This window comes from Macaca nemestrina, chromosome 2 (genome assembly GCF_043159975.1).
Source record: "Macaca nemestrina isolate mMacNem1 chromosome 2, mMacNem.hap1, whole genome shotgun sequence".
In the NCBI taxonomy this organism is placed as follows: Eukaryota; Metazoa; Chordata; class Mammalia; order Primates; family Cercopithecidae; genus Macaca; species Macaca nemestrina.
In genome coordinates, this window is record NC_092126.1 from 161,197,357 (window position 1) to 161,221,561 (window position 24,205).

The 24,205-nt window shown below is 42.0% G+C and overlaps 1 protein-coding gene across 4 annotated transcripts in view; it reads right to left on the reverse strand.

Moving 5' to 3' along the window:
• The window catches only part of LOC105470284 (poly(ADP-ribose) polymerase family member 15), a 60,844-nt gene that overhangs the window by 1,989 nt on the left and 34,650 nt on the right, over nt 1–24,205 (reverse strand). For 2 of the 4 annotated variants that reach the window (XM_011722108.3, XM_011722114.2), the window contains 5 exons: nt 23,024–23,173; nt 20,358–20,420; nt 18,587–18,754; nt 7,688–7,891; nt 2,208–2,341 (listed from right to left, as the gene is read on the reverse strand). In XM_011722108.3, the coding sequence (XP_011720410.2) occupies nt 2,208–2,341; nt 7,688–7,891; nt 18,587–18,754; nt 20,358–20,420; nt 23,024–23,173 (719 nt within the window). The remainder of the gene's footprint in view (nt 1–2,207; nt 2,342–7,687; nt 7,892–18,586; nt 18,755–20,357; nt 20,421–23,023; nt 23,174–24,205) is intronic. The other 2 variants (XM_011722110.3, XM_011722109.3) reach the window with 2 other exon arrangements.

Below are 24,205 nucleotides of genomic sequence, written 5' to 3' on the forward strand. Positions count from 1 at the left end.
GGCTCTCCTTCCTCCTAGGAAACGGAGTTAACATCCATTCAGCCATCACCTACTGAACATCTCTATGAATCAAGCTTGTGTTGGATCTCTGCCTTCATGAAACAGTCAGTCTAATGGCACAGGGGCAGGGGCAAGGCAAGAAAACTAACCACTACCCCACAGAGTGATAAGGGATGGTCAGGAGAACACACCTGGAGCTATGAAGTTATAAGAACGGGCTCCAGATAACCTGTGTCTGGGAAAGGAGGAGGAAATCTGAAAGGATGATGTTCTGGAAACAGAGGAAGAAGAGAGGTTCAAGAAGAATGGAGTGGGTACCTGGGCAGCTGTTGAGGAGAATCCAAGCCATAAAAGGTAGGAAAGATGTTCTGCTGAAAGTAGCGGAGGCCTCCAGGAGAGAAATGAAGGTTTGCAATGGGGAATGTGTGAGGGGGTGACTGGAGGAAGCCATGAAGGATTCCAGGCAGCCTGGAGGGTCCAGCTGAGGCTGGGGATCATGAATTAGTAAGGATTTCATCTAGGAGCAGCAGAAGAGAAGGTAGGTTATGGAATTAATCCAAAGTTGGGGGTTTTCAAAAGAAGTATGAGCCAAGAAAGTTGCAGATACTGAGTAAACACAATTGAAATGAGTTTCTTGCACATCTTGTACAGTCATCCTTCAATCTCCATGAAGGATTGGTTCCAGGACCGCTGCAGATACCAAAATCTGAGGATGCTCAAGTCCCTGATATAAAATGACACAGTACTGTATTTGTATTAATATATAATCTACACAATCCTTCCATATACTTTCAGTCATCTCTAGATTTCTTATATTGCTTCATACAATGTATTAACAAATGCTATGTAAATAGTTGTTACATTGTTTAGGGAATAATGACAAGAAGAAAAAGTCTGAAAAAAAAAAAAGAAAAAGTCTGTACACATTCCGTACACTCAACCATCATAGGCCTCACCACACTTTCCATCCGAGGTTGGTTGAAATCATGGATGCAGAACCCATGGATTCAGAGGTCTAGGACTGTACTTCCAACAGCTTTTAACACGACGAGGCATCTCCTCCTTTAAATTCTGTCCTTTCTGAAGGGTGTCTCTATCTCCTGGTTCCCCTTTCTCAGGAATTAAGCTCATTCATTCAATCAAGTTTACTCAATACATATTGTGTCCTACTATGCGCTAGACAGCTTCCTAGGTACTGAGAATGAAGAAATGAACAAGATGCAACTCCTACCTTAAGCAGCTCACTGTCTAGTCAGGGAGCCAGGCATGTGAAAGGTTATCAAAGTACCTTATAAGTGCTGTAATGTAAGTGCATAGTTACAAAGTACCACTTTATAAGTGCTCCAAGAGGTAAGTACACAGTTCTATGGAAGCGCCAACAAGATTTTAAATTACTAGGATGCCACACCCTGTTCTGATACACATGGTATGATAATGACCTCCTATAGTTTACTGACTAATGTTTTTACGCAGCATAGTGGACATTGTGGTAATCTTCTAAACATACATTCTACCTCATCAGCAACTTCTGGTTTGAGTGGGATTGGCCCTACTTATAGTTCTAGGATGGCGTCTAATTGAGTTAAACTAATCAGGATTTCAATATGGATCACACATTGATGGCATTTGATAGCTCAGGCCCAAGCCAACCAGAACAGGGTATTCCCTAGACATGGAGATAGTTGCAGTGGTTGGGATTCTTGTCCAGTAACTGCAGGAAAGGACAGGACAGAGTTGTCTTCTATGGGTTGTGAATGAGAAAGCAGAGATCCTCTAATTGCTGCCAGCAGCCACCCAACAACCACAAAGAGAGTCCAGCCTTAACACAAAGCTGACACTGAGGACAGCAAAGCTGGAGCAACTGGATCCAGGACACCATCAAGCCGCTGGATCAGACTTCTCCAAAGCCCATCCTACTTTGGGACTTTCCATTAATTTCCGACACAGTTCTCCTTGTTTAATCAGTTTGAGTTGGTTTGTGACTTGCAGCTGAAAGCATCCTAACATACACATGTGACTTGGAATCTCCTTCATTACTGCTAATGAGTAAACCGTGAGATTTGAAGTCTGTGGAGCTTGAGTAAGTCTAATTCCAGTTAAAATAAACATAGTAAGGTACAAAGGAAGGAAAGGTGTCATTTAAAAAGAGATAGCTTTTATGTTAATTCATCAACATTTTTAAACAGTAAATTTTAACACAGTATTACCTTCTCTATTGTGTAGGAAGAACAAGTTTGGCTGAACTTGTCCTTTATGGTATTATATTCTGGTTGTCCTGGGTCTAGCTGGACCATGCGAAACAGCTGATGATTCATGTCAGTCCAGTGTTCAGGAAGATTATCTGGAAAGTCAGCATTTGGTCAAAATATAACATTCATTTCCAAAGACCTCTGAAAATCAGGGCACCTCCTATGCTCTTGTCTCTCGTCATCCAAACCTGGTCTTTAAACTAGAAGTTACACGTTTCACAGTTGCTTCTTCTATTATCCTCAGTTGAGTAAACCCAGATGAAGTGAATGGTCTGACATCAATATGACACACAATATATTCATTAATGCTCTAGCTAAAATATTTAGATAAACTTAGATCCACTGTAGCTTGAAATTGTAATTTTCCCAGAGAGTTCTATGGAATTAATTTTGTAAGAAACTAATATGTAAACATGAATGTTAATTTCTAGGTGCTTTTGCTTTTATCAGTATTATTTAATGTAGTTCTCTTCTATTGTTTTGAAAATGATTACCCTGCTAAAGATATTTAAAGTACATTGTTCTGTACCCCATCTTATACACCAAGCAGAGAAAGCAGCATGTAAAGAAAATAGCAGATGTGCTAAGAGAATGCTTTCCCATAAGGTGATCATGCCCGGGTTTCCTTTGCTTTTCAATGGCTTCCTGGAACTTCTAAAACACCAAGGCTAGACATCAACTTGCTAAGATAGCAGGACTAGTGTGAACATGGACACCCTGCATTAGAGACACACCACCATAGGTAAAAACCAAAGGATTTCTTCCTTACAAACAAAGCCACAATTTACTCCTTTTTAGTGAAAGATATACCCAGCCTGAGAGAGGGATCCAGGGCACTGTCTTCCTGTTGAGCAAGTCCATCCGGGGTAAGTTCTCGTGACATAGGGAGGCATCTAACCCTAATCAGTAAGCTCTTTTCAAACTCTATTTTTAAAGTCGTTCTGGCAGTTTCCCACCAATAAGGTGTGTGGTTTCTGAAAGCTACATTCCTTCCTTTCCCCCACTGTCCATCTCCTTCAGGATCTTTCTGCCTAATCATTTCTAACCCAAGGCCTTACAGTCCTTTTGGATCTGCTGCTTCCTTTCCCCCGAATACAGCAGGCAAACCTGGGAAGTAAGGAGGTGAAGGTTTTTTGGGGGCTCTCTATTCCTTTCATGCCCTGAGGTTGGAGAGCAGGAAGCTATCAGGACTTGGAATCAGAAGACCAGATCAGCCTCAGCCTGTGACCAGCCGTATGACATTGAACACATATAACACCACTTCTGGGTGAGTTTTTATTTTCTCATCTGTGTAATGGGAATTGTAAGATGGATCCCATGAGCTCTATCTACCACCTCACAGGATTGTTGCAAAGTTAAAATATAGTAAGGAGTCTGAAAGTGCTTTAGGGAATGCCAAGTCCTTTGTAAACATAGGGTTATTATTCTTAAAAACCAATTAAGCTTGATTTTTTTACATCCCAGAGGTATTTGCATATTATTATTATTATTTTGAGATAGAGTCTCACTCTGTTATCCAGTCTTTTTTTTTTTTTTTTGAGACGGAGTCTCGCTCTGTCACCCAGGCTGGAGTGCGGTGGCTGGATCTCAGCTCACTGCAAGCTCCGCCTCCCGGGTTCACGCCATTCTCCTGCCTCAGCCTCCCGAGTAGCTGGGACTATAGGCGCCCGCCACCTCGCCCGGCTAGTTTTTTTGTATTTTTTAGTAGAGACAGGGTTTCACCGTGTTAGCCAGGATGGTCTCGATCTCCTGACCTCGTGATCCGCCCGTCTCGGCCTCCCAAAGTGCTGGGATTACAGGCGTGAGCCACCGCGCCCGGCCTCTGTTATCCAGTCTTAAGTGCAGTGGCACAATCATGGATCACTGCAGCCTTGACCTCCTAGGCTCAGGCAATCCTCCTGCCTCAGCCTCTCTAGTAGGTGCGACTACAGGCACATGCCTCGCTATTTTTTTTTTTTTTTTTTTTGTAGAGATGAGGTTCTGCCATGTTGCCCAGGCTGGTCCCACTCCTGGGCTGAAGCAATCCTCCTGCCTTGGCCTTCTGAAGTGTTGGGATTACAGGCATGAGCCACAGTGCCCAGCTGGTATTTGTATATTAACAGGGAATAAAGCATAAAGCCAAAGGTATTTTCTTGGAGGAAAAACATTTAAATCATACCCTTAAGCCACACCAACCTACTCTGTCTTCTATGTACAAAAGATGACTTTGGCTAGACAATTTAGAGGAGAGAAAACAGAGTCCCAGGAATACTCACCCAGCATCACATGGAAGGTCATTACCAAAGTAAGGAGCACTGTTGACTTGCAGCCCAGGGCTTCACAGAAATATCATGGTAACTACCCTTTTAAAAGTGTTTCCATGTGCTAGGATTTTCCTGAGCCCTCTTCCCATACAGCTCTTTGAAAAGATTAGTGTTTTTTAAAACAGGGGTCCCCAAATCCCAGGCCACAGATTAGCACTGGTCTGTAACCTGTTAGGAAGCAGGCTGCATGCAGGAGGTGAGCCGCAGGCAAGAGAGCAAAGTTTCATCTGTGTTTATAGCTGCTCCCTGTCATTCACATTACCACCGTCTTCTGTCAGATCAGCGGCAGCATTAGATTCTCATAGGAGCTCAAACCCTGTTGTGAACTGTGCATGCAAGGGATCTAGATTGTGCACTCCTAGTGAGAATCTAATGCCTGATGATCTGTCACTGTCTCCCATCACCCCCAGATGGGACTGTCCAGTTGTAGGAAAACAAGCTCAGGGCTCCCACTGATTCTACATTGTGGTAAGTTTTATAATTATTTCATCATACATTACAATGTAATAATAAAAAAAATAAAGTGGACAATAAATGTAACGCACTTGGATCATCCTGAAACCATCCCCCTTCATAATCCAGTCCGTGGAAAACTTGTCTTACGTGAAACTGGTCCCTGGGGCCAAAAAGTTTGGGGACCACTGTTTTAAAAGATAAGCTCTACTTTCAAATTCCTGGTGGTTCAGGATAAATGCCCTCAGCTGTGGGGATGGGATTAAAAACCAAGATCCCAACCGAGCACGTTGGCTCATGCCTGTAATGTCAGCACATTGGGAGGCCGACAGGTGGATCACTTGAGGTCGGTAGTTCGAGACCAGCCTGGCCAACATGGTGAAACCCCATCTTTACTAAAATGCCTGTAATCCCAGCTACTCAGGAGGCTGAGGCAAGAGAATTGCTTGAACCTGGGAGGCAGAGGTTGCAGTGAGCCAAGATTATACCACTGCACTCCAGCCTGGGCAACATAGTGAGATTCAGTCTCAAAAACAAACGAACAAACAAACCAGATCCCTGGCTCTGCCCCCAGTCTTCCTCTCCTCACTGTTTATTCTCATGGATAAGCCAATCACACTTAAGGGCTTCAATCCCACCTACTCACGTGACTTCCCAAATCTATATTTCTAATATCTGATATACAGTTGGTGCTCAATAAATAACCTCTGGACTCAATAAATAGCTTTAACATACATTTGAAAAGTAATTGTGTATCATCTGCACAAATGAATCTCAAAGCTATCCTCTTTAAGTTCTTTTTGAAAAAGGGCTACATGTTAAATCCTTACTAAAATTCCAGTTTATCTGAGCCAACAAACTTCCTTTTATCTGATATTTCATCTGTATTATTCCTTTTCTCTAACAACAAAGATGATGTAATGCAGTTTTATTGTGGTTTGTTTTTGCCTTGGGTGCCAGAAGTTCAGGTTGAAATCAGTCTTTCACTGCATTGACAACCTTGCTGTCTCAGAGGGTCAGTTGTCTGCTCATTTTAATCAGTTTTTTGTTTGCTTCTCTCTTCAACTTCACTGTTTTGTTTTTTAAATTTGTAAGTCTGTTTAAAATCTTGATGAAAGCAAAGAGTGATGAACCAGTTAAACTTTATCTTTTACTTTACTGATAATGACTTATTTACTGTTCTTAAATTTAAATAAAAATTTTCATCTACAAGGACCAAAGGGAAAAAGTGTTAGTTTATATATCCCTAGATACTGTAGTAGGTACATACTATTTTTAAATGCCCAGTATCCTTTTCTCATCTTCTGGTAAAAGCTTTCTGAATTTCCTCTGGGGAACAGCTATTCCCCATTGCTTCGAATGGTGACCCCGTCTAGCTGAAGTGTGGAGTATGTGACTCTGGTTTGGCCAATCAGTATAATTCTGGTTCCCTGCCTGCAACGATAACCTAAAATGGTCCAATCAGAAAGACTCTCAGCGCTTAAAGGACCTCTGTTCCCTGGCATCATGTTCCTGGATAAGTGTATATCTCCACTGGATATACTCTTTCCTCTTGAAACTGACTGTGGAAGGATGTGGACCTAAAGCTGCTAGCAGCCATCTTTCACCATATGAAGCCCGAGGAAAAAGACAACACAGCTGAGAAGAGAATGAGAGATGAAGAAATTCAGGGTCTAGATGATATTATTATATGAGCACCTGGACCAAACTGTACCTGAAGCCAGGAAGGTGTGGGTTTTATAATAACATGAGTTATTGAATTCTGCTTTTTGCTTAAGCCAGTGTAAGTTGGATTTTCTGTTATTTGCTACTGCAAGAACCTTTACAGATCCAACTATTATTTTCATGTTTTTATTGTGTGTGTCCTACATGTATTGTGTGTTGTAGCATGCTGAGGAGAATACTTGTCAGGAAATAAATGTAGAGAGAACTGACATTCCTCCTGACAGCAGCAGATAATAATTCTCAGTTTAGGGAGGCTGCTGATGGCACATGTGCCTTATCACTAGCAAAACCTACAGCGCTTTAAGGGTGAGTGCTCCAAATGGGTGAAAATAGTGATTTCAAGAGGAGGCTGCAATCCTAGTTATTTTAATAGCAGTACAAATGCCACAAAATAGGGGAAAACGAAATCAGAGGAAGAGGTTGGTACAAATACTTAAAGTATAAACACACCTTACAGAGTAGCAACTGGGTATCTGGGAACTGTCTGGCTGCTTGTGATGTAGTACAACCAGCTGACCCTAGCCACTCCCTTCTTACATCTGATTTTATTCCAGGCTAACATGTCTATAGGTGGATGATTAGCAGACCAATATTAATCAGCTAGTTCCCAGCTCCAAGAGGCAATGAAGGTCAATACCAACCAATCAATGAATATTGGCTAGACCATTGGCTAGAATTTGCAAAGCCTCCTCCCTCTTTCTGCTTCCTCACTTCCATTCTCTTCCTGTTTATTTGCCATTCCTATTTCCCAGGCATGATTTTGCCTCTCAGGAAAATAATCAGTTGACAGGAGGTTGCGTTCTCTAATTTTTGTACTTTTCCCATGGATCATAAAAACTTATCTGAAAAGTCCTAAAACAAATAGAAAACTATGAACTCAGTGTACATTCACACCTAAACATTTTCTAAGTGATTATCAGAGCCAGCTAGGTGATTTTTAAAAAGTAAACATCTTACATGTAGTCGTGGAGAATGTGGATTGAAAGTTCGGTGATGCGGAGAGGTCTCTTTTCATGCTGTCGTAGAATACATTTAGCAGCTCAGGTTGAAAGATGACAACTTTAACGGTTTTTAATGATGGGGTGGAACGCTGCAATGAGAAGTCTACAATAGCATCGATTATGTTATCAGCAACTGTGATTGGATTTTTTCCGGCATTTCCTGAAAAAAATTTAATGACAAAGAAGAAATTTCAGCTGATGTTGGTAATATGATGAAATTTGGCACATGCCGTTCTCAGTGCTGAGAAACAGGAAAACCCCTGACAGCCAGGAACTGATCTGACACTCACAGCTAGTTGATGTTCTTTAGCTGAATACAAACAATTTCATAGTATATCATCCATGTAACCACTCTGACCATGATGAATTAACACAAAAACAAGACTACTCCATAATTATGTCTTATCATAGACAAAAACATGAACCCTGTCCAAATCACAGAGATGGCCAAACATCCCCCATCTTGACTAATAAGAGTGACAGCTGCTAGGCCAGCCGTGGTGGCTCACGTCTGTAATCCCAGCACTTTGGGAGGCTGAGGGGGGCGGATCACAAGGTCAGGAGATTGAAAACATCCTGGCTAACATGGTGAAACCCCATCTCTACTAAAAATACAAAAAATTAGCCAGGTGTGGTGGTGGGCGCCTGTAGTCCCAACTACTCGGGAGGCTGAGGCAGGAGAATGGTGTGAACCCGGGAGGCGGAGCTTGCAGTGAGCCAAGATCGTGCCACTGCATTCCAGCCTGGGCGACAGAACAAGACTCTGTCTCAAAAAATAAAAATAAAAAAAGAGTGACAGCTGCTGCATTACCAATCATACATTTAGCCAGAGTGCATCCTCCTTCCTTCTAGATAAGACAATCATAGAATTATGTCTGTTTCCTCAAAGTCTCTGATCCAGAGAAAAGCCCCACTTACTTGAGACTGCCACAAAATCACCTAAAACAAGCCCAAATCCATTACTTTTTCTAACACTCTCCTACTGAGATGCTGCAGAGCTCCCCATAGTGTGTGTTCCTGGTGATCTTTTGCTTATGGGCATTGGCAGTGCAGAAATAAGAACATGTGATCTAGATGCAGAAGAGCTGAGTTTATGTCCTGGCTCCACTACTTACTAGCTGTCTGATCTTCAGTAAGTCATTTGATCCCTCTTGAAGTTAGCTAGGGCTGCGGTATAAAAAGCCATGGACTAGTGGCTTAAGCAACAGAAACTGATGTTCTCATAATCCTGGAGGCTAGAAGACTGAGGCCAAGGTATCAGCAAGGTTGACCTGTAGATGGCTGTCTTCTCTCTGTGTCTTCACATGTTCTTCCTTCCATACCTGGCAGTATCCTAATGTCCTCTTCTTATAAGGACATTAGTCATATTGGTTTAGGGTCCACCTTAATGGCCTCATTTTAACTTAATTAGCTCTTTAAAGACCCTATCTCCAGACTAGGTGCTCACGCCTGTAATCCCAGCACTTTGGGAGGCCAAGGCCAGTAGATCAATTCAGGTCAGGAATTCAAGACCGGACTTGCCAATATGGTGAAATTCTGTCGCTACTAAAAATACAAAAATTAGCTGGGCATGGTGGCGGGCACCTGTAATCCCAGATACTCAGGAGGCTGAGGTAGGAGAATCACTTGAACTGGGGAGGTGGAGGTTGCAGTGAGCCAAGATAGTGCCCCTGAACTCCAGCCTGGGTGGCAGAGCGAGACTCTGTCTCAAAAAACAACAAACAAACAAATAAAAAACAAAAAACAAACAAACAAAAATCCTACCTCTAAATCTGAGGTACCAGCGTTAGGACTTCAACATATGAATTTTGGAGAGACACACTCAACCTATAGCATCTGTATACTTCAGTTTGCTCAGCTAGAAATTGGGGGTAATAATAGAAGGTAATAGGTAACAGAGATAAGAATATGGTAGCTAAGAATACAGTAGGTAAGAATATAATGGTTAAAAAAAAAACATGTAATAGTAAAAAGCGAACAAGCAAGCAAACAAAAAACAAAACAAAAAAAATGTAATGGTAAAAATTGTGCAGGATTTGGGACCAGGCGGCATGGCTTTGAACCTAGCTCTGTTGCTAGGTTGAACCTACCTCAAGTTCCTCATCTACAAAATGGGGACACAGAGTTTAGGATGGATCCAGGTTTTGAAATTTATATATCTCAGAAAAAGCATAAGTATGTAATTATGTATAACAGTGAATATTTAGAATCAGAAAAGAAATCACAACAAAGTATATCTTTTAAAATGCTGAAAATTGTATTCCTAAGGCAACTTTCCTTAGCTATATCATGTAAATGTTTATAGCCACCCCAACATCACCCAGTGCAAGGGGAAGTATGAGACGTCAAAGTGGGGAGAAACAGTGGTCTTAATTCATGATGGTTAAAATATCCTACTTTTTAAATTTTACTAAGTCATATAACCAGGTGAAGACATTATTAGGGCTTCTCTCAGGGTCTGTTAAAAATCCTGTGCAAGTGAAGTCCAATAACTTAAGCTTCATTATCTTCACAATAAACTTGTCTTTGCTAATAGTTTCCATGTCATAGGTACCAAGACCAACCCTCCCAGTTTCCCCAGAGCAGAGAGGCTGCCTGCAACATGGGACTTTCAGTGTAAAAACCAGGAAAGTCCTGGGAAAACTCAAAAGAATCGATCACCCTATATATGGTTACTGTAATGAATACATGAGCTTTGACATATAAAACACCTAGAACATGTAGTAAGGACTCAATAAATCTTAGCAATTATTAATATTACTACTAAAATTAATGTAGCTATTCCAGCTACTTCATGGGAGTTTAGTGGTACTCAAAATAGATTGCGCCTGGCAAACATTTCTTTTTTCTGTCCGTCTTTTTGTTTTCGAGATGGAGTCTCACTTTGTTACCCATGCTGGAGTGCAGTGGTGCAATTTCAGCTCACTGCAACCTCTGCTTCCTAGTTCAAGCAATTCTCCTGCCTCAGCCTCCTGAGTAGCTGGGACTACAGTTGCCTGCCACCACGCCTGGCTAGTTTTTCTATTTTTAGTAGAGACAGGGTTTCACCATGTTGGCCAGGCTGGTCTCGAACTCCTGACCTCAAGCAATCAAGTGATCCACCCTCCTCAGCCTCCCAAAGTGCTAGGATTACAGGCGTGAGCCCCTGCACCAGGCCTGAGAAACATTTCAAAAATGTTCGTTGAAATCAATGGGGAAGAGAAAATCCATGAGCACGTCTGGAAGCATCATCAAAATCACCTGTAATTCATTCCGCCATTCAACAAAATTTAAAGGGAAATGATTCTTCACTCAACACAGGGCAGAGAAGACATAAAGATCTGGTCCTTCCCTTTTGAGGATCTCACAATGTATTCACAGTCGAAGAGGCCTGGCACAAGCATTTCATGGCCTCCCACTTCCTCCTCTGGGGTTTTGCACTTACCCTCCTCCAACACTTAGAATTACTGGTTGGTTCTTTTGCTGATTTTTCTGCCCTTTCCCCACCACAATCTACCTGTGGGCATTTTCCACTGTTCTGGTTTCAGCCCTCTTCTCTTTCTGTATGCAGTCCCTTGACAGGTTCATTCCACCTGCCCAGTTGCAAACCTTCCCATTGTGTGGCCGATCACACCATGTGATCTCTGCATTGGGTATCATTATCGGTTACTATGTCTTGCATCTGTTCCAAAATCACGAACTCCTGGAGGGGCCAGAGCTTACTCCATTCTGTTTGCCCAGTGCCAAGTAGCAGAGTGCTTGCCCTGGGTGATGGCAACAAAACAATTTGGGTTTGTGAGAGCTGTAATTAGCCAGATGGTGTGGGAGAGGCTCCAGATGGGGAGAAATGAACGAACAAAAGGAACAAAAAGTGGTAACAAAATGCTTGCAGCATGTTCCCCCTGGCTTCCCTATTGCCCTCATTACCACTGATAACAAAAGGTTATAACTAAAGGTTATAGGTGTTTTTTTTTTTTTTAATTATACTTTAAGTTCTAGGGTACATGTGCATAACGTGCAGGTTTGTTACATATGTATACTTGTGCCATGTTGGTGTGCTGCACCCATCAACTCGTCAGCACCCATCAACTCGTCATTTACATCAGGTATAACTCCCAGTGCAATCCCTTCCCCCTCCCCCGTCCCCATGATAGGCCCCGGTGTGTGATGTTCCCCTTCCCAAGTCCAAGTGATCTCATTGTTCAGTTCCCACCTATGAGTGAGAACATGCGGTGTTTGGTTTTCTGTTCTTGTGATAGTTTGCTAAGAATGATGGTTTCCAGCTGCATCCATGTCTCTACAAAGGACACAAACTCATCCTTTTTTATGGCCGCATAGTATTCCATGGTATATATGTGCCACATTTTCTTAATCCAGTCTGCCACTGATGGACATATGGGTTGATTCCAAGTCTTTGCTATTGTGAATAGTGCCGCAATAAACATACGTGTGCATGTGTCTTTATAGCAGCATGATTTGTAATCCTTTGGGTATATACCCAGTAATGGGATGGCTGGGTCATATGGTACATCTAGTTCTAGATCCTTGAGGAATCGCCATACTGTTTTCCATAATGGTTGAACTAGTTTACAATCCCACCAACAGTGTAAAAGTGTTCGTATTTCTCCACATCCTCTCCAGCACCTGTTGTTTCCTGACTTTTTAATGATTGCCATTCTGACTGGTGTGAGATGGTATCTCATTGTGGTTTTGATTTGCATTTCTCTGATGGCCAGCGATGATGAGCATTTTTTCATGTGTCTGTTGGCTGTATGAATGTCTTCCTTTGAGAAATGTCTGTTCATATCCTTTGCCCACTTTTTGATGGGGTTGTTTTTTTCTTGTAAATTTGTTTGAGTTCTCTGTAGGTTCTGGATATTAGCCCTTTGTCAGATGAGTAGATTGCAAAAATTTTCTCCCATTCTGTAGGTTGCCTGTTCACTCTGATGGTAGTTTCTTTTGCTGTGCAGAAGCTCTTTAGTTTAATGAGATCCCATTTGTCAATTTTGGCTTTTGCTGCTGCTGCTTTTGGTGTTTTAGACATGAAGTCTTTGCCCATGCCTATGTCCTGAATGGTACTACGTAGGTTTTCCTCTAGGGTTTTTATGGTATTAGGTCTAACATTTAAGTCTCTAATCCATCTTGAATTAATTTTCGTATAAGGAGTAAGGAAAGGATCCAGTTTCAGCTTTCTACTTATGGCTAGCCAATTTTCCCAGCACCATTTATTAAATAGGGAATCCTTTCCCCATTTCTTGTTTTTGTCAGGTTTGTCAAAGATCAGATGGCTGTAGATGTGTGATATTATTTCTGAGGACTCTGTTCTGTTCCATTGGTCTATATCTCTGTTTTGGTACCAGTACCATGCCGTTTTGATTACTGTAGCCTTGTAGTATAGTTTGAAGTCAGGTAGTGTGATGCCTCCAGCTTTGTTCTTTTGACTTAGGATTGTCTTGGCAATGCGGGCTCTTTTTTGGTTCCATATGAACTTTAAAGCAGTTTTTTCCAATTCTGTGAAGAAACTCATTGGTAGCTTGATGGGGATGGCATTGAATCTATAAATTACCTTGGGCAGTATGGCCATTTTCACGATATTGATTCTTCCTATCCATGAGCATGGTATGTTCTTCCATTTGTTTGTGTCCTCTTTTATTTCACTGAGCAGTGGTTTGTAGTTCTCCTTGAAGAGGTCCTTTACATCCCTTGTAAGTTGGATTCCTAGGTATTTTATTCTCTTTGAAGCAATTGTGAATGGAAGTTCATTCATGATTTGGCTCTCTGTTTGTCTGTTACTGGTGTATAAGAATGCTTGTGATTTTTGCACATTAATTTTGTATCCTGAGACTTTGCTGAAGTTGCTTATCGGCTTAAGGAGATTTTGGGCTGAGACAATGGGGTTTTCTAAATATACAATCATGTCATCTGCAAAGAGGGACAATTTGACTTCTTCTTTTCCTAACTGAATACCCTTGATTTCTTTCTCTTGCCTGATTGCCCTAGCCAGAACTTCCAACACTATGTTGAATAGGAGTGGTGACAGAGGGCATCCCTCTCTTGTGCCAGTTTTCAAAGGGAATTTTTCCAGTTTTTGCCCGTTCAGTATGATATTGGCTGTGGGTTTGTCATAAATAGCTCTTATTATTTTGAGATACGTTCCATCAATACTGAATTTATTGAGCGTTTTTAGCATGAAGGGCTGTTGAATTTTGTCAAAAGCCTTTTCTGCATCTATTGAGATAATCATGTGGTTCTTGTCTTTGGTTCTGTTTATATGCTGGATTACGTTTATTGATTTGCAAATGTTGAACCAGCCTTGCATCCCAGGGATGAAGCCCACTTGATCATAGTGGATAAGCTTTTTGATGTGCTGCTGAATCCGGTTTGCCAGTATTTTATTGAGGATTTTTGCATCGATGTTCATCAGGGATATTGGTCTAAAATTCTCTTTTTTTTGTTGTGTCTCTGCCAGGCTTTGGTATCAAGATGATGTTGGCCTCATAAAATGAGTTAGGGAGGATTCCCTCTTTTTCTATTGATTGGAATAGTTTCAGAAGGAATGGTACCAGCTCCTCCTTGTACCTCTAGTAGAATTCAGCTGTGAATCCATCTGGTCCTGGACTTTTTTTGGTTGGTAGGCTATTAATTATTGCCTCAATTTCAGAGCCTACTATTGGTCTATTCAGGGAATCAACTTCTTCCTGGTTTAGTCTTGGAAGAGTGTAAGTGTCCAGGAAATTATCCATTTCTTCTAGATTTTCTAGTTTATTTGCGTAGAGGTGTTTATAGTATTCTCTGATGGTAGTTTGTATTTCTGTGGGGTCAGTGGTGATATCCCCTTTATCATTTTTTATTGCATCTATTTGATTCTTCTCTCTTTTCTTCTTTATTAGTCTTGCTAGCGGTCTGTCAATTGTGTTGATCTTTTCAAAAAACCAACTCCTGGATTCATTGATTTTTTGGAGGGTTTTTTGTGTCTCTATCTCCTTCAGTTCTGCTCTGATCTTAGTTATTTCTTGCCTTCTGCTAGCTTTTGAATGTGTTTGCTCTTGCTTCTCTAGTTCTTTTAATTGTGATGTTAGAGTGTCAATTTTAGATCTTTCCAGCTTTCTCTTGTGGGCATTTAGTGCTATAAATTTCCCTCTACACACTACTTTAAATGTGTCCCAGAGATTCTGGTATGTTGTATCTTTGTTCTCATTGGTTTCAAAGAACATCTTTATTTCTGCCTTCATTTCGTTATGTACCCAGTAGTCATTCAGGAGCAGGTTGTTCAGTTTCCATGTAGTTGTGCGGTTTTGATTGAGTTTCTTAGTCCTGAGTTCTAGTTTGATTGCACTCTTGTCTGAGAGACAGTTTGTTATAATTTCTGTTCTTATACATTTGCTGAGGAGTGCTTTACTTCCAATTATGTGGTCAATTTTGGAATAAGTGTGATGTGGTGCTGAGAAGAACGTATATTCTGTTGATTTGGGGTGGAGAGTTCTATAGATGTCTATTAGGTCTGCTTGCTGCAGAGATGAGTTCAATTCCTGGATCTCCTTGTTAACTTTCTGTCTCGTTGATCTGTCTAATGTTGACAGTGGAGTGTTGAAGTCCCCCATTATTATTGTATGGGAGTCTAAGTCTCTTTGTAAGTCTCTAAGGACTTGCTTTATGAGTCTGGGTGCTCCTGTACTGGGTGCATATATATTTAGGATAGTTAGCTCTTCCTGTTGAATTGATCCCTTTACCATTATGTAATGGCCTTCTTTGTCTCTTTTGATCTTTGATGGTTTAAAGTCTGTTTTATCAGAGACTAGTATTGCAACCCCTGCTTTGTTTTATTCTCCATTTGCTTGGTAGATCTTCCTCCATCCCTTTATTTTGAGCCTATGTATGTCTCTGCATGTGAAATGGGTCTCCTGAATACAGCAGACTGATGGGTCTTGACTCTTTATCCAGTTTGCCAGTCTGTGTCTTTTAATTGGAGCATTTAGTCCATTTACATTTAAGGTTAATATTGTTATGTGTGAACTTGATCCTGCCATTATGATATTAACTGGTTATTTTGCTCGTTAGTTGATGCAGTTTCTTCCTAGCCTCGATGGTCTTTACATTTTGGCATGTTTTTGCAATGGCTGGTACCGGTTGTTCCTTTCCATGTTTAGTGCTTCCTTCAGGGTCTCTTGTAAGGCAGGCCTGGTGGTGACAAAATCTCTAAGCATTTGCTTATCTGTAAAGGATTTTATTTCTCCTTCACTTATGAAACTTAGTTTGGCTGGATATGAAATTCTGGGTTGAAAATTCTTTTCTTTAAGAATGTTGAATATTGGCCCCCACTCTCTTCTGGCTTGTAGAGTTTCTGCCGAGAGATCTGCTGTTAGTCTGATGGGCTTCCCTTTGTGGGTAACCTGACCTTTCTCTCTGGCTGCCCTTAAGATTTTTTCCTTCATTTCAACTTTGGTGAATCTGGCAATTACGTGTCTTGGAGTTGCTCTTCTCGAGGAGTATCTTTGTGGCGTTCTCTGTATTTCCTGGATTTGAATGTTGGCCTGCCCTACTAGGTTGGGGAAGTTCTCCTGGATGATATCCTGAAGAGTGTTTTCCAACTTGGTTCCATTTTCCCCCTCACTTTCAGGCACCCCAATCAGACATAGATTTGGTCTTTTTACATAATCCCGTACTTCTTGCAGGCTTTGTTCATTTCTTTTTCTTCTTTTTTCTTTAGGTTTCTCTTCTCGCTTCATTTCATTCATTTTATCCTCAATCGCTGATACTCTTTCTTCCAGTTGATCGAGTCGGTTACTGAAGCTTGTGCATTTGTCACATATTTCTTGTGTCATGGTTTTCATCTCTTTCATTTCGTTTATGACCTTCTCTGCATTAATTACTCTAGCTATCAATTCTTCCACTCTTTTTTCAAGATTTTTAGTTTCTTTGCGCTAGGTACGTAATTCCTCCTTTAGCTCTGAGAAGTTTGATGGACTGAAGCCTTCTTCTCTCATCTCGTCAAAGTCATTCTCCGTCCAGCTTTGATCCGTTGCTGGCGATGAGCTGCGCTCCTTTGCCGGGGGAGATGCGCTCTTATTTTTTTGAATTTCCAGCTTTTCTGCCCTGCTTTTTCCCCATCTTTGTGGTTTTTATCTGCCTCTGGTCTTTGATGATGGTGACGTACTGATGGGGTTTTGGTGTAGGTGTCCTTCCTGTTTGATAGTTTTCCTTCTAACAGTCAGGACCCTCAGCTGTAGGTCTGTTGGAGATTGCTTGAGGTCCACTCCAGACCCTGTTTGGCTGGGTATCAGCAGCAGAGGCTCAGTTGAAAATTCAGAAATCACCGGTCTTCTGTGTCTTTTGCGCTGGGAGTTGGAGACTGGAGCTGTTCCTATTCAGCCATCTTGCTCCGCCCCCTCATATCCGACGGTTATAGGTGTTAATAAGGGCAGTGGGGAAGCCAGGAAGAATGTACTGCAAACTTTGGAGGGTGCCCTGGGGGTTATACGAGAGGGGCCTGGGATACCTGCAGAAGCATTCTGTTTTAATCTGGGAAGAAGGAAGTCTACAGAGTTGAGCTAAAATGATGGTGGTGGCTCTAAGATCAAAAATTTAATTGCTGAAAAACTCTCTTAGATTAATGGTAATCTGTGGCTACATACTATTAATACTTCCCAAGGAAGAAGCCCTCACTTGCATGAGAGTGACAGGGGACATGGATGTGAATGAATCAGGAAGTGAGTGACCAGTAGCACTGTCAACTAAGAAGAGCAAATGACTGGATGATACAATAGAGATGAGGAAAGCATTCCTAGACACTGTGAGCAGGACAAACCTGAGCTTGTTGCTCATGGGGAGTGACCGCATTTTACTCATGATTTTCTCCCCAGTGCCTTGCACAGAGCCTGGGTAACGGCATTTCAATTCAACGAATGCATGAATGAGGAGCCGACTGGGAGGCATTGAAGTAAACCAGATGGGGGAGGTCTGAAGGGTTTGGAAACGAAAAGAAAGGCCGGAACTCAATAACTCTCTGGAAGAAGATTCAGCAGGACTTGCTGACTCTGGGGGTCTGGGGACACAACAAGCAAGGATGGCAGGCCAGGGTAGCTGGGAGCATCATGGCACCACTGAAGAAGGAAACGAAAAAGCCTGAGAGCTCAAGAGGAGTGTCTGTTTTCAAGGGAGGATCATGAGTTTGGATTCTGATGTAATGAAGTTTCTAGTAACAGAAAACTTCCCCAGAGGAGATCCTGGAGAGAATGAGAAATGCTGATTTGAGAGTCAGTGCAGAAATGTTACCAGATATGAGAGCAAATGAATCCCCCAAGGGGAAAAAATGAAGAGTGAGAAAACTATGAAGTTAAGGACCAAACTTGGAAAGGTACTTAGGGAACATAAACAAGAAAGGGGTGGGCTCAGCGGCCCATGCCTGTAATCTCAGCACTTAGGGAGGCTGAGGCAGGTGGATTGCTTGAGCCTAGGAGTTTGAGACCAGCCTGGGCAACATGGGGAAACCCTGTCTCTATAAAAAAATACAAATATTCGCCAGGCGTGGTGGTGCACACCTGTGGTCCTAGCTACTTGGGAGGCTGAAGTGGGAGGATTGCATGAGCCTGGGAGGAGGAGGTTGCAGTGAGCTGAGATCATGCCACTGCACTCCAGCCTGGGCAACAGAGTGAGACTCTGTCTTGAAAAAATAAAGAAAGAAAGAAGAAAGATGGAGGAAAGAGGCTTGGGCCCAGTAGCTGGTGGCGCCCTCCGGATCTAAAAGATGGCCCCCTCTCTGATTTACATCATTGTTGCCACCTTCAGATGGACTCAGCATTGATCTGCTTAAGAGTGAGACTAAATCTAAAGGAATTTGTATCATTCAAATTTTATTATACAGTGATAAGCTGCAAACCTGTTCCGATGGCTGGAAGGGAAACTGATGTGTACTTCCTCTGTTCACACTCTTCTAGAACACTGGTGACTGTTTTCCTGACATCATTTTCCCCAAGAACATGAATTATTATTTTGCACTTTAAGCATCCACCTTGTGTAATTATAAAATCTCCGTGTGGCTGTGCAGCTGAAAAAAAGGGAAGAAAAACAAACATGCAGCCCATTAGTTACTGGAGGCAACACTTTGATTTTTGAGAAATGAACATAGCTGACATCAGTGAAGGCTGTGAAGCCCAGCCTCCCTCGAGCCTGTTGGTTTCATTCACTGGACTGTGACAGCCACATTTTCTTTACAATCAGAATTCTCGAGCTCAACAAATACACTGTTGAGTATTTGGGGTGCTGTTCAAAAGCACTTTATCTGCATTAATCTGCTCAATCCTCAAAACAAGCCCGTGAAGCAGGTACTGTTTTCCCATTCACACATGAAACAGCCACAGAGAGAGGTAAGGTCAGTAGCCAAAGATTGCCTGGGACTTGAACCCAAGCAGCCAGTCTCCAGAGCTCTAAACCCCCACTCTGCTATCCCAGAAGAGTAAAAAATAACGTGGATCATTCAGCCACGTTAATTTTTGAAGGAGGTAAAAGCAATGAACTCTGTGGCACGGAGGTGTAAAAGGATGAAAACTTCTCCTTCGCTCAGGACTCTAGAGCTCTTGAGCACATGGAAATGACCAGGGCCATTTTAAGGCATTGCTTCTTTGGTTCAGACTGCTCTGAGTAAGGCTGGGGCCGGCAAAAGGAAGGAGGAGAAGAGTGGATCCCTGCCTATCCCATCCTGCCCTCCTGAGGAGCACCCATGCCCAGGCACTCCCTAGGGCCCCTCGGGTGTCCTTCTCACCTCCCTCCCAGGCAGCCTCGTCAGGCTTTTCCAGGTTGTGCAGCCCACCTTCATCCTCTGCTCCTGCCTCCCAGGCACAGCGAGCTCTCCCAGTGCTCCAACTCCTGCTAACTCCTCATGTTAGTGATCAAATATTATCTTCCTCTGCTCTCACTCCAGAGCTTTATTCACTCCAGAGAAATTTCTTAATCAGAGGAGAGCTACTAAGATAGGAGTTTCAGGCACTGTAGCAGGTCAGTTGCGGGAATACATTGTCAAACATGGTGCACTATGACTTCTTGAAAGCACATTCACAGCTGACTGTCTACCTTACTCTGCAAGGGGTATTTTAAAGGACAAATAGTTTATAATCACTACCTTAGGTTCCCCACTCAAAGTCCACACTCATTCATAAAAGGATTAGAAGTTGGTTATATGCAGTTGTGTTGGAAGAAGTAGAACAAGGTTGGGGAAAGTTTGTACAGCACTTTACAGTTTACAGAACTTTTCACATTAATTGTTCCTTCTGATCCTCAAAACCACCTGTGGCACAGCTTTCCCACACTACTTATTAGTAGAACTTTCCTACTGATGAGAGAAGCAAAGCTCTTAGCAGTTAGATGACGTGCCTAGGATCGCTCAGTAAATGGCAGAGCCTGGATTATTAGGACCCAGGCCTGGGTTCTTTTTACTACTCAGGAAGTAAGAGACAGATGAGATGGTGGGATAAAGAACCTCTCCCCCATAGCCTCCAAGTCCCACCACCTGTGCCTGCTCTTCCAGTGAACCAACCTTCTTTCAAAGTTTTGCTCGCTACTTACTCCACCCCCAGTCCTCCTGTACATCCTCTCATTGTAATCTCAGCCCTCTGATTTTCAAGTTTGTAGTCAAAAGTAACATGTGCCCATACCCAGTACAGCACATTCATTTTCCACAGCTTGTCCAGCACCTTCTAAAATAGCTTTTGACACACCTAAATAAGACATGTTAATGGTAAAAGGCATCAGTTAGAATTCAATAAGTGGTTATAGCTTTTGTACATTAGACTTCTGCTCAACTCACCCTTTTGTGCATAATCCACTGACCACCCCCATGCCCAACCAACTGCTGTTTCTATAGCAACCTCCACCCAGTGGCTGATGAACAGTCTGATCTCAGTGCCATGGAAGTGCCCAGGATCTGAAAGACTGGCATCTGCAACTTTACCTTCTCTATTTATACAGGACTCTTTTTGCAGTTATTTGAAATTTTTTGCATTCTACCCTTATTATTTTGTAAAAATGAATGAAAATATAAAAATAAAAGTTCTGATACTAATGAGAAGCATGGATCTCAAAACTGTAATAAAATCAAGCACTTTACTAAGTTATTTGATTCCCTGCCCCATTCAGTTAGACAGATGGTTTCAGTCCAGTGAATCTTCCAGTCAAGGTTGTAGCTTCACCACTTTGGTCAAGTCTAATGACAGCTGGGTTCAGTGGTTAAAAACATGGACTTTGCATTTTGACAAATTGGGTTGAAGTTGACTCCAGGATTTACTAGCTGGTATGTGACTAATAAGTTCCTCATCTGTTACACAGAGGCTAATATGGCACTTCCCTCACAGGGTTATTTGTACATTAAAAGAGGTAATGGATGAAAAATGCTTAGCATAGAACCTGGCGTGCAGAAAATATTGAATGAATGTTAGTTGTTTTTTCATTATGAAGATATCTATATATCCTTGATTATGTGTGTGTGTTATAAAATGTGTCTTTTTAAAAAAATCTTTTTTCAACTTGTTTGTTCTGGTCTCTGTCTTTGCTGTGAAGACTTTTTTCAAATGTCAAGTGATTTTCGCCAGTCCATTCCTATTTAAGAGTGAGCTTAGAAGTTCTACTCAAGAAGGCGTGTTGACCAGTGGGCTTCAGTGTAAGGCAAGCAGGCAGCACCTGCTGTCTGCTGCTCTGGGATCCACGCAGGGAGAGGGGCTGGGCACTCAATGTTTGGTACACAGATGTTCTCTTAAACAGTTTTCAGTCTAGCTCCTCATCTCACCTATGCCTGGTGCCCTAAGTCCAAAATCCCTCTGGTTCTGTTTCTCTAGAGAATAAACCTCCCATCTCTGGCCAGGGAAGAGCAAGGAAAGTTACTGCTGTATAGGATGGGGGATCCAATCAAGTAGTCTAATTGCTACTGATCTTGAATTTCATTCAACCTTGTTTTTATCTCTGTACTTGCCCCCTGCCTTCCCAGATACCAGCAGCCTCCAATTCCTGTATCTCTGGGGCTACTCTTCTCTCCTGCAGGTACTAAATTTTCTCTATTCCATGGCAGTTACCACTCTTGGCTAGCAGCTCCCCATCATCTAAAAATTTGTTATCTTCTGTTCATAGTTGTTTTCCTTCCAATGTTCTTTTTTCTTGTGTGTTTATATCCTTTTCATTCCTTTACAGTTGTATTAATGGAATCCAAAAGGGGACGGGGATAAATGCATAGGTTCAATTTAGCGTGTTTCAAATAACCAAATGTTATTTATGTCTACATTTTAAATGACTGAAAAATGGAATGACCAATGAATTAAATGGATATTCTACAGATTCACTTCTGCATGGTAAGTTCCATAATATTTTTCAACTTGGAAAATATTTAAATTCTATTTCTATTTATGTTTTATCTTACCCTTTTAACTTAAAAGTCAACGTTTTATAATATACAAAAATTTAAGAGGGCTAGGTACGGTGGCTCATGCCTGTAATCCCAGCACTTTGGGAGGCCAAGGCAGGCAGATCACCTGAGGTCAGGAGTTCGAGACCAGCCTGGCCAACATAGTGAAACCCCATCTCTAACAACAACAACAACAAAAATTAGGTGGTGGCGCATGCCTGTAGTCCCAGCTACTCAGGAGGCTAAGGCATGAGAATCACTTGAACTCGGGAGGCAGAGGTGGCAGTGAGCCAAGATCACACCACTTCATTCCAGCCTAGGCGACAGAATCAGACTCCACCTCCAAAAACCCAAAAAGGTTAAGAGTGTAGGTGTATACGTTATAAATTAATAGACATATGAGGGGAGGGCATGCCTGAATGTGTTACTATGATGGGAGTGGTCAGACATTTCAGGGAAAATAAAGAAAAAGGTTTGCGTTTCATTTCTGGGTCAGTGTAATGTAGAGAAGAGAAGAACTATGGGAGGTGAGTTGTGAATGCCAACTGGGTTGCATAAAAAGGAAAATAAAAATAGAGGAACTTAGAGTTACTAAACTATACATGTGGAAATTCAACAGTCCAGAGCTGACACTAAGTACCATGCGTCAGTTACACTCCACCTTTATATCAGTTGACACCCCATCTCATCCTCTCCTGGGAAATAGGCATTTGACAGGCAAAGAAACTGACACTCAGAGAGGTTAAGTGACTTGTCCACAGCTATACATTGGTAAGTGACGTAGCTGGGATTCAACCCACATCTTCCTGAGTTCAGGGACTACATATTTTCTACAACACTCTCTGTCTACTCAGGGCAAATATTAGCCACAATTTCCCTTCCAGAAATTAGTCATACTAATAATTACAATGTATTGCTTAAATAAAGTACCTGATTTCAGATTAAATGTCCTTGTTGTTGAGTTTACAATAACATCTACCTGTTCAGTGGTTATATCTCCAGTAGCAACCTGAAAAGTAATTGCACCAATTTTCATTTCATATGCTGTGAAATAAGGCTTAGAGACAGTCCCAACCACACCTGAAAAGAAAGGAAATAGGTAAAGAATGGGCTGGCTCAGCTTCCGGAGGAAGAGCACTCATCTTGGGGCCCTATTCTCTTCCCAGCCCGGCCCTCTTTCTTTTCCGCCAACATAAACCCAAATATTACCGTATCTCCTGGCCTCTTAAACAGCTAGGTTTTCTTTTTAAAGGAAATTAGAAAATAATGCTTTGTGACAGTAAGCATATCTACATTTTCTGAGTTACATAGGATGAGGCAGAAATATCTGATTGTGCCAGTCTGTCTACTGGCAAGAGCTGCTGTGGTGTCAAGAGGGAGGAGTGAGGAAAAAAAGGCAGTGTGAAAAGGGCACTGTCCTTTCTTGCAGACAACACTCCTAGGAGGGTCTTTTATTACCACAGGTGTAGCAATATAAAGGTTACTCTGAAATCCCAGCACTTTGGGAGGCTGAGGTGGGAGGATCACTTGAGGTCAGGAGTTCGAGACCAGCCTGGCCAATGTGGTGAAACTGTGTGTCTACTAAAAATACAGAAAAATTAACTGGGTGTGGTGGTGCACACCTGTCATCCCAGCTACTCGGGAGACTGAAGCAAGAGGATGGCTTGAATCGAGGAGGCAGAGGTTGTAGTGAGCAGAGATCGCGCCACTGCACTCCATCCTGGGTGACAGAGCAAGACTCCATCTCAAAAAAAAAAAAAAAAAAAAAGACTGCTCAGAGGAAGTTATGTTTAACCTGTTGACATATTACTCTCCACTCCACACTCTGAGGCTTACAACTTAGATATGCCACTTCAGCTCATCCCTTAAACCCTTTAGATCTACCTTTTGACATTTATAGAGTGGCAACAGAACCACCTGCCATGGGGCCATTGTACATGTTAAATAATATACTATATAAGACAGGAATCAGTAAAGTATAGTGTGCCAGGCACAGTTTCGTTATTTTTTATTACCATTTCTTAGAAACTGGTTTCATTACCATTGATTTGGTTCATGTTAATATGCGATTGCTTCTTTGTGTGCCCAGACAATGGGACATGCTGTAACACC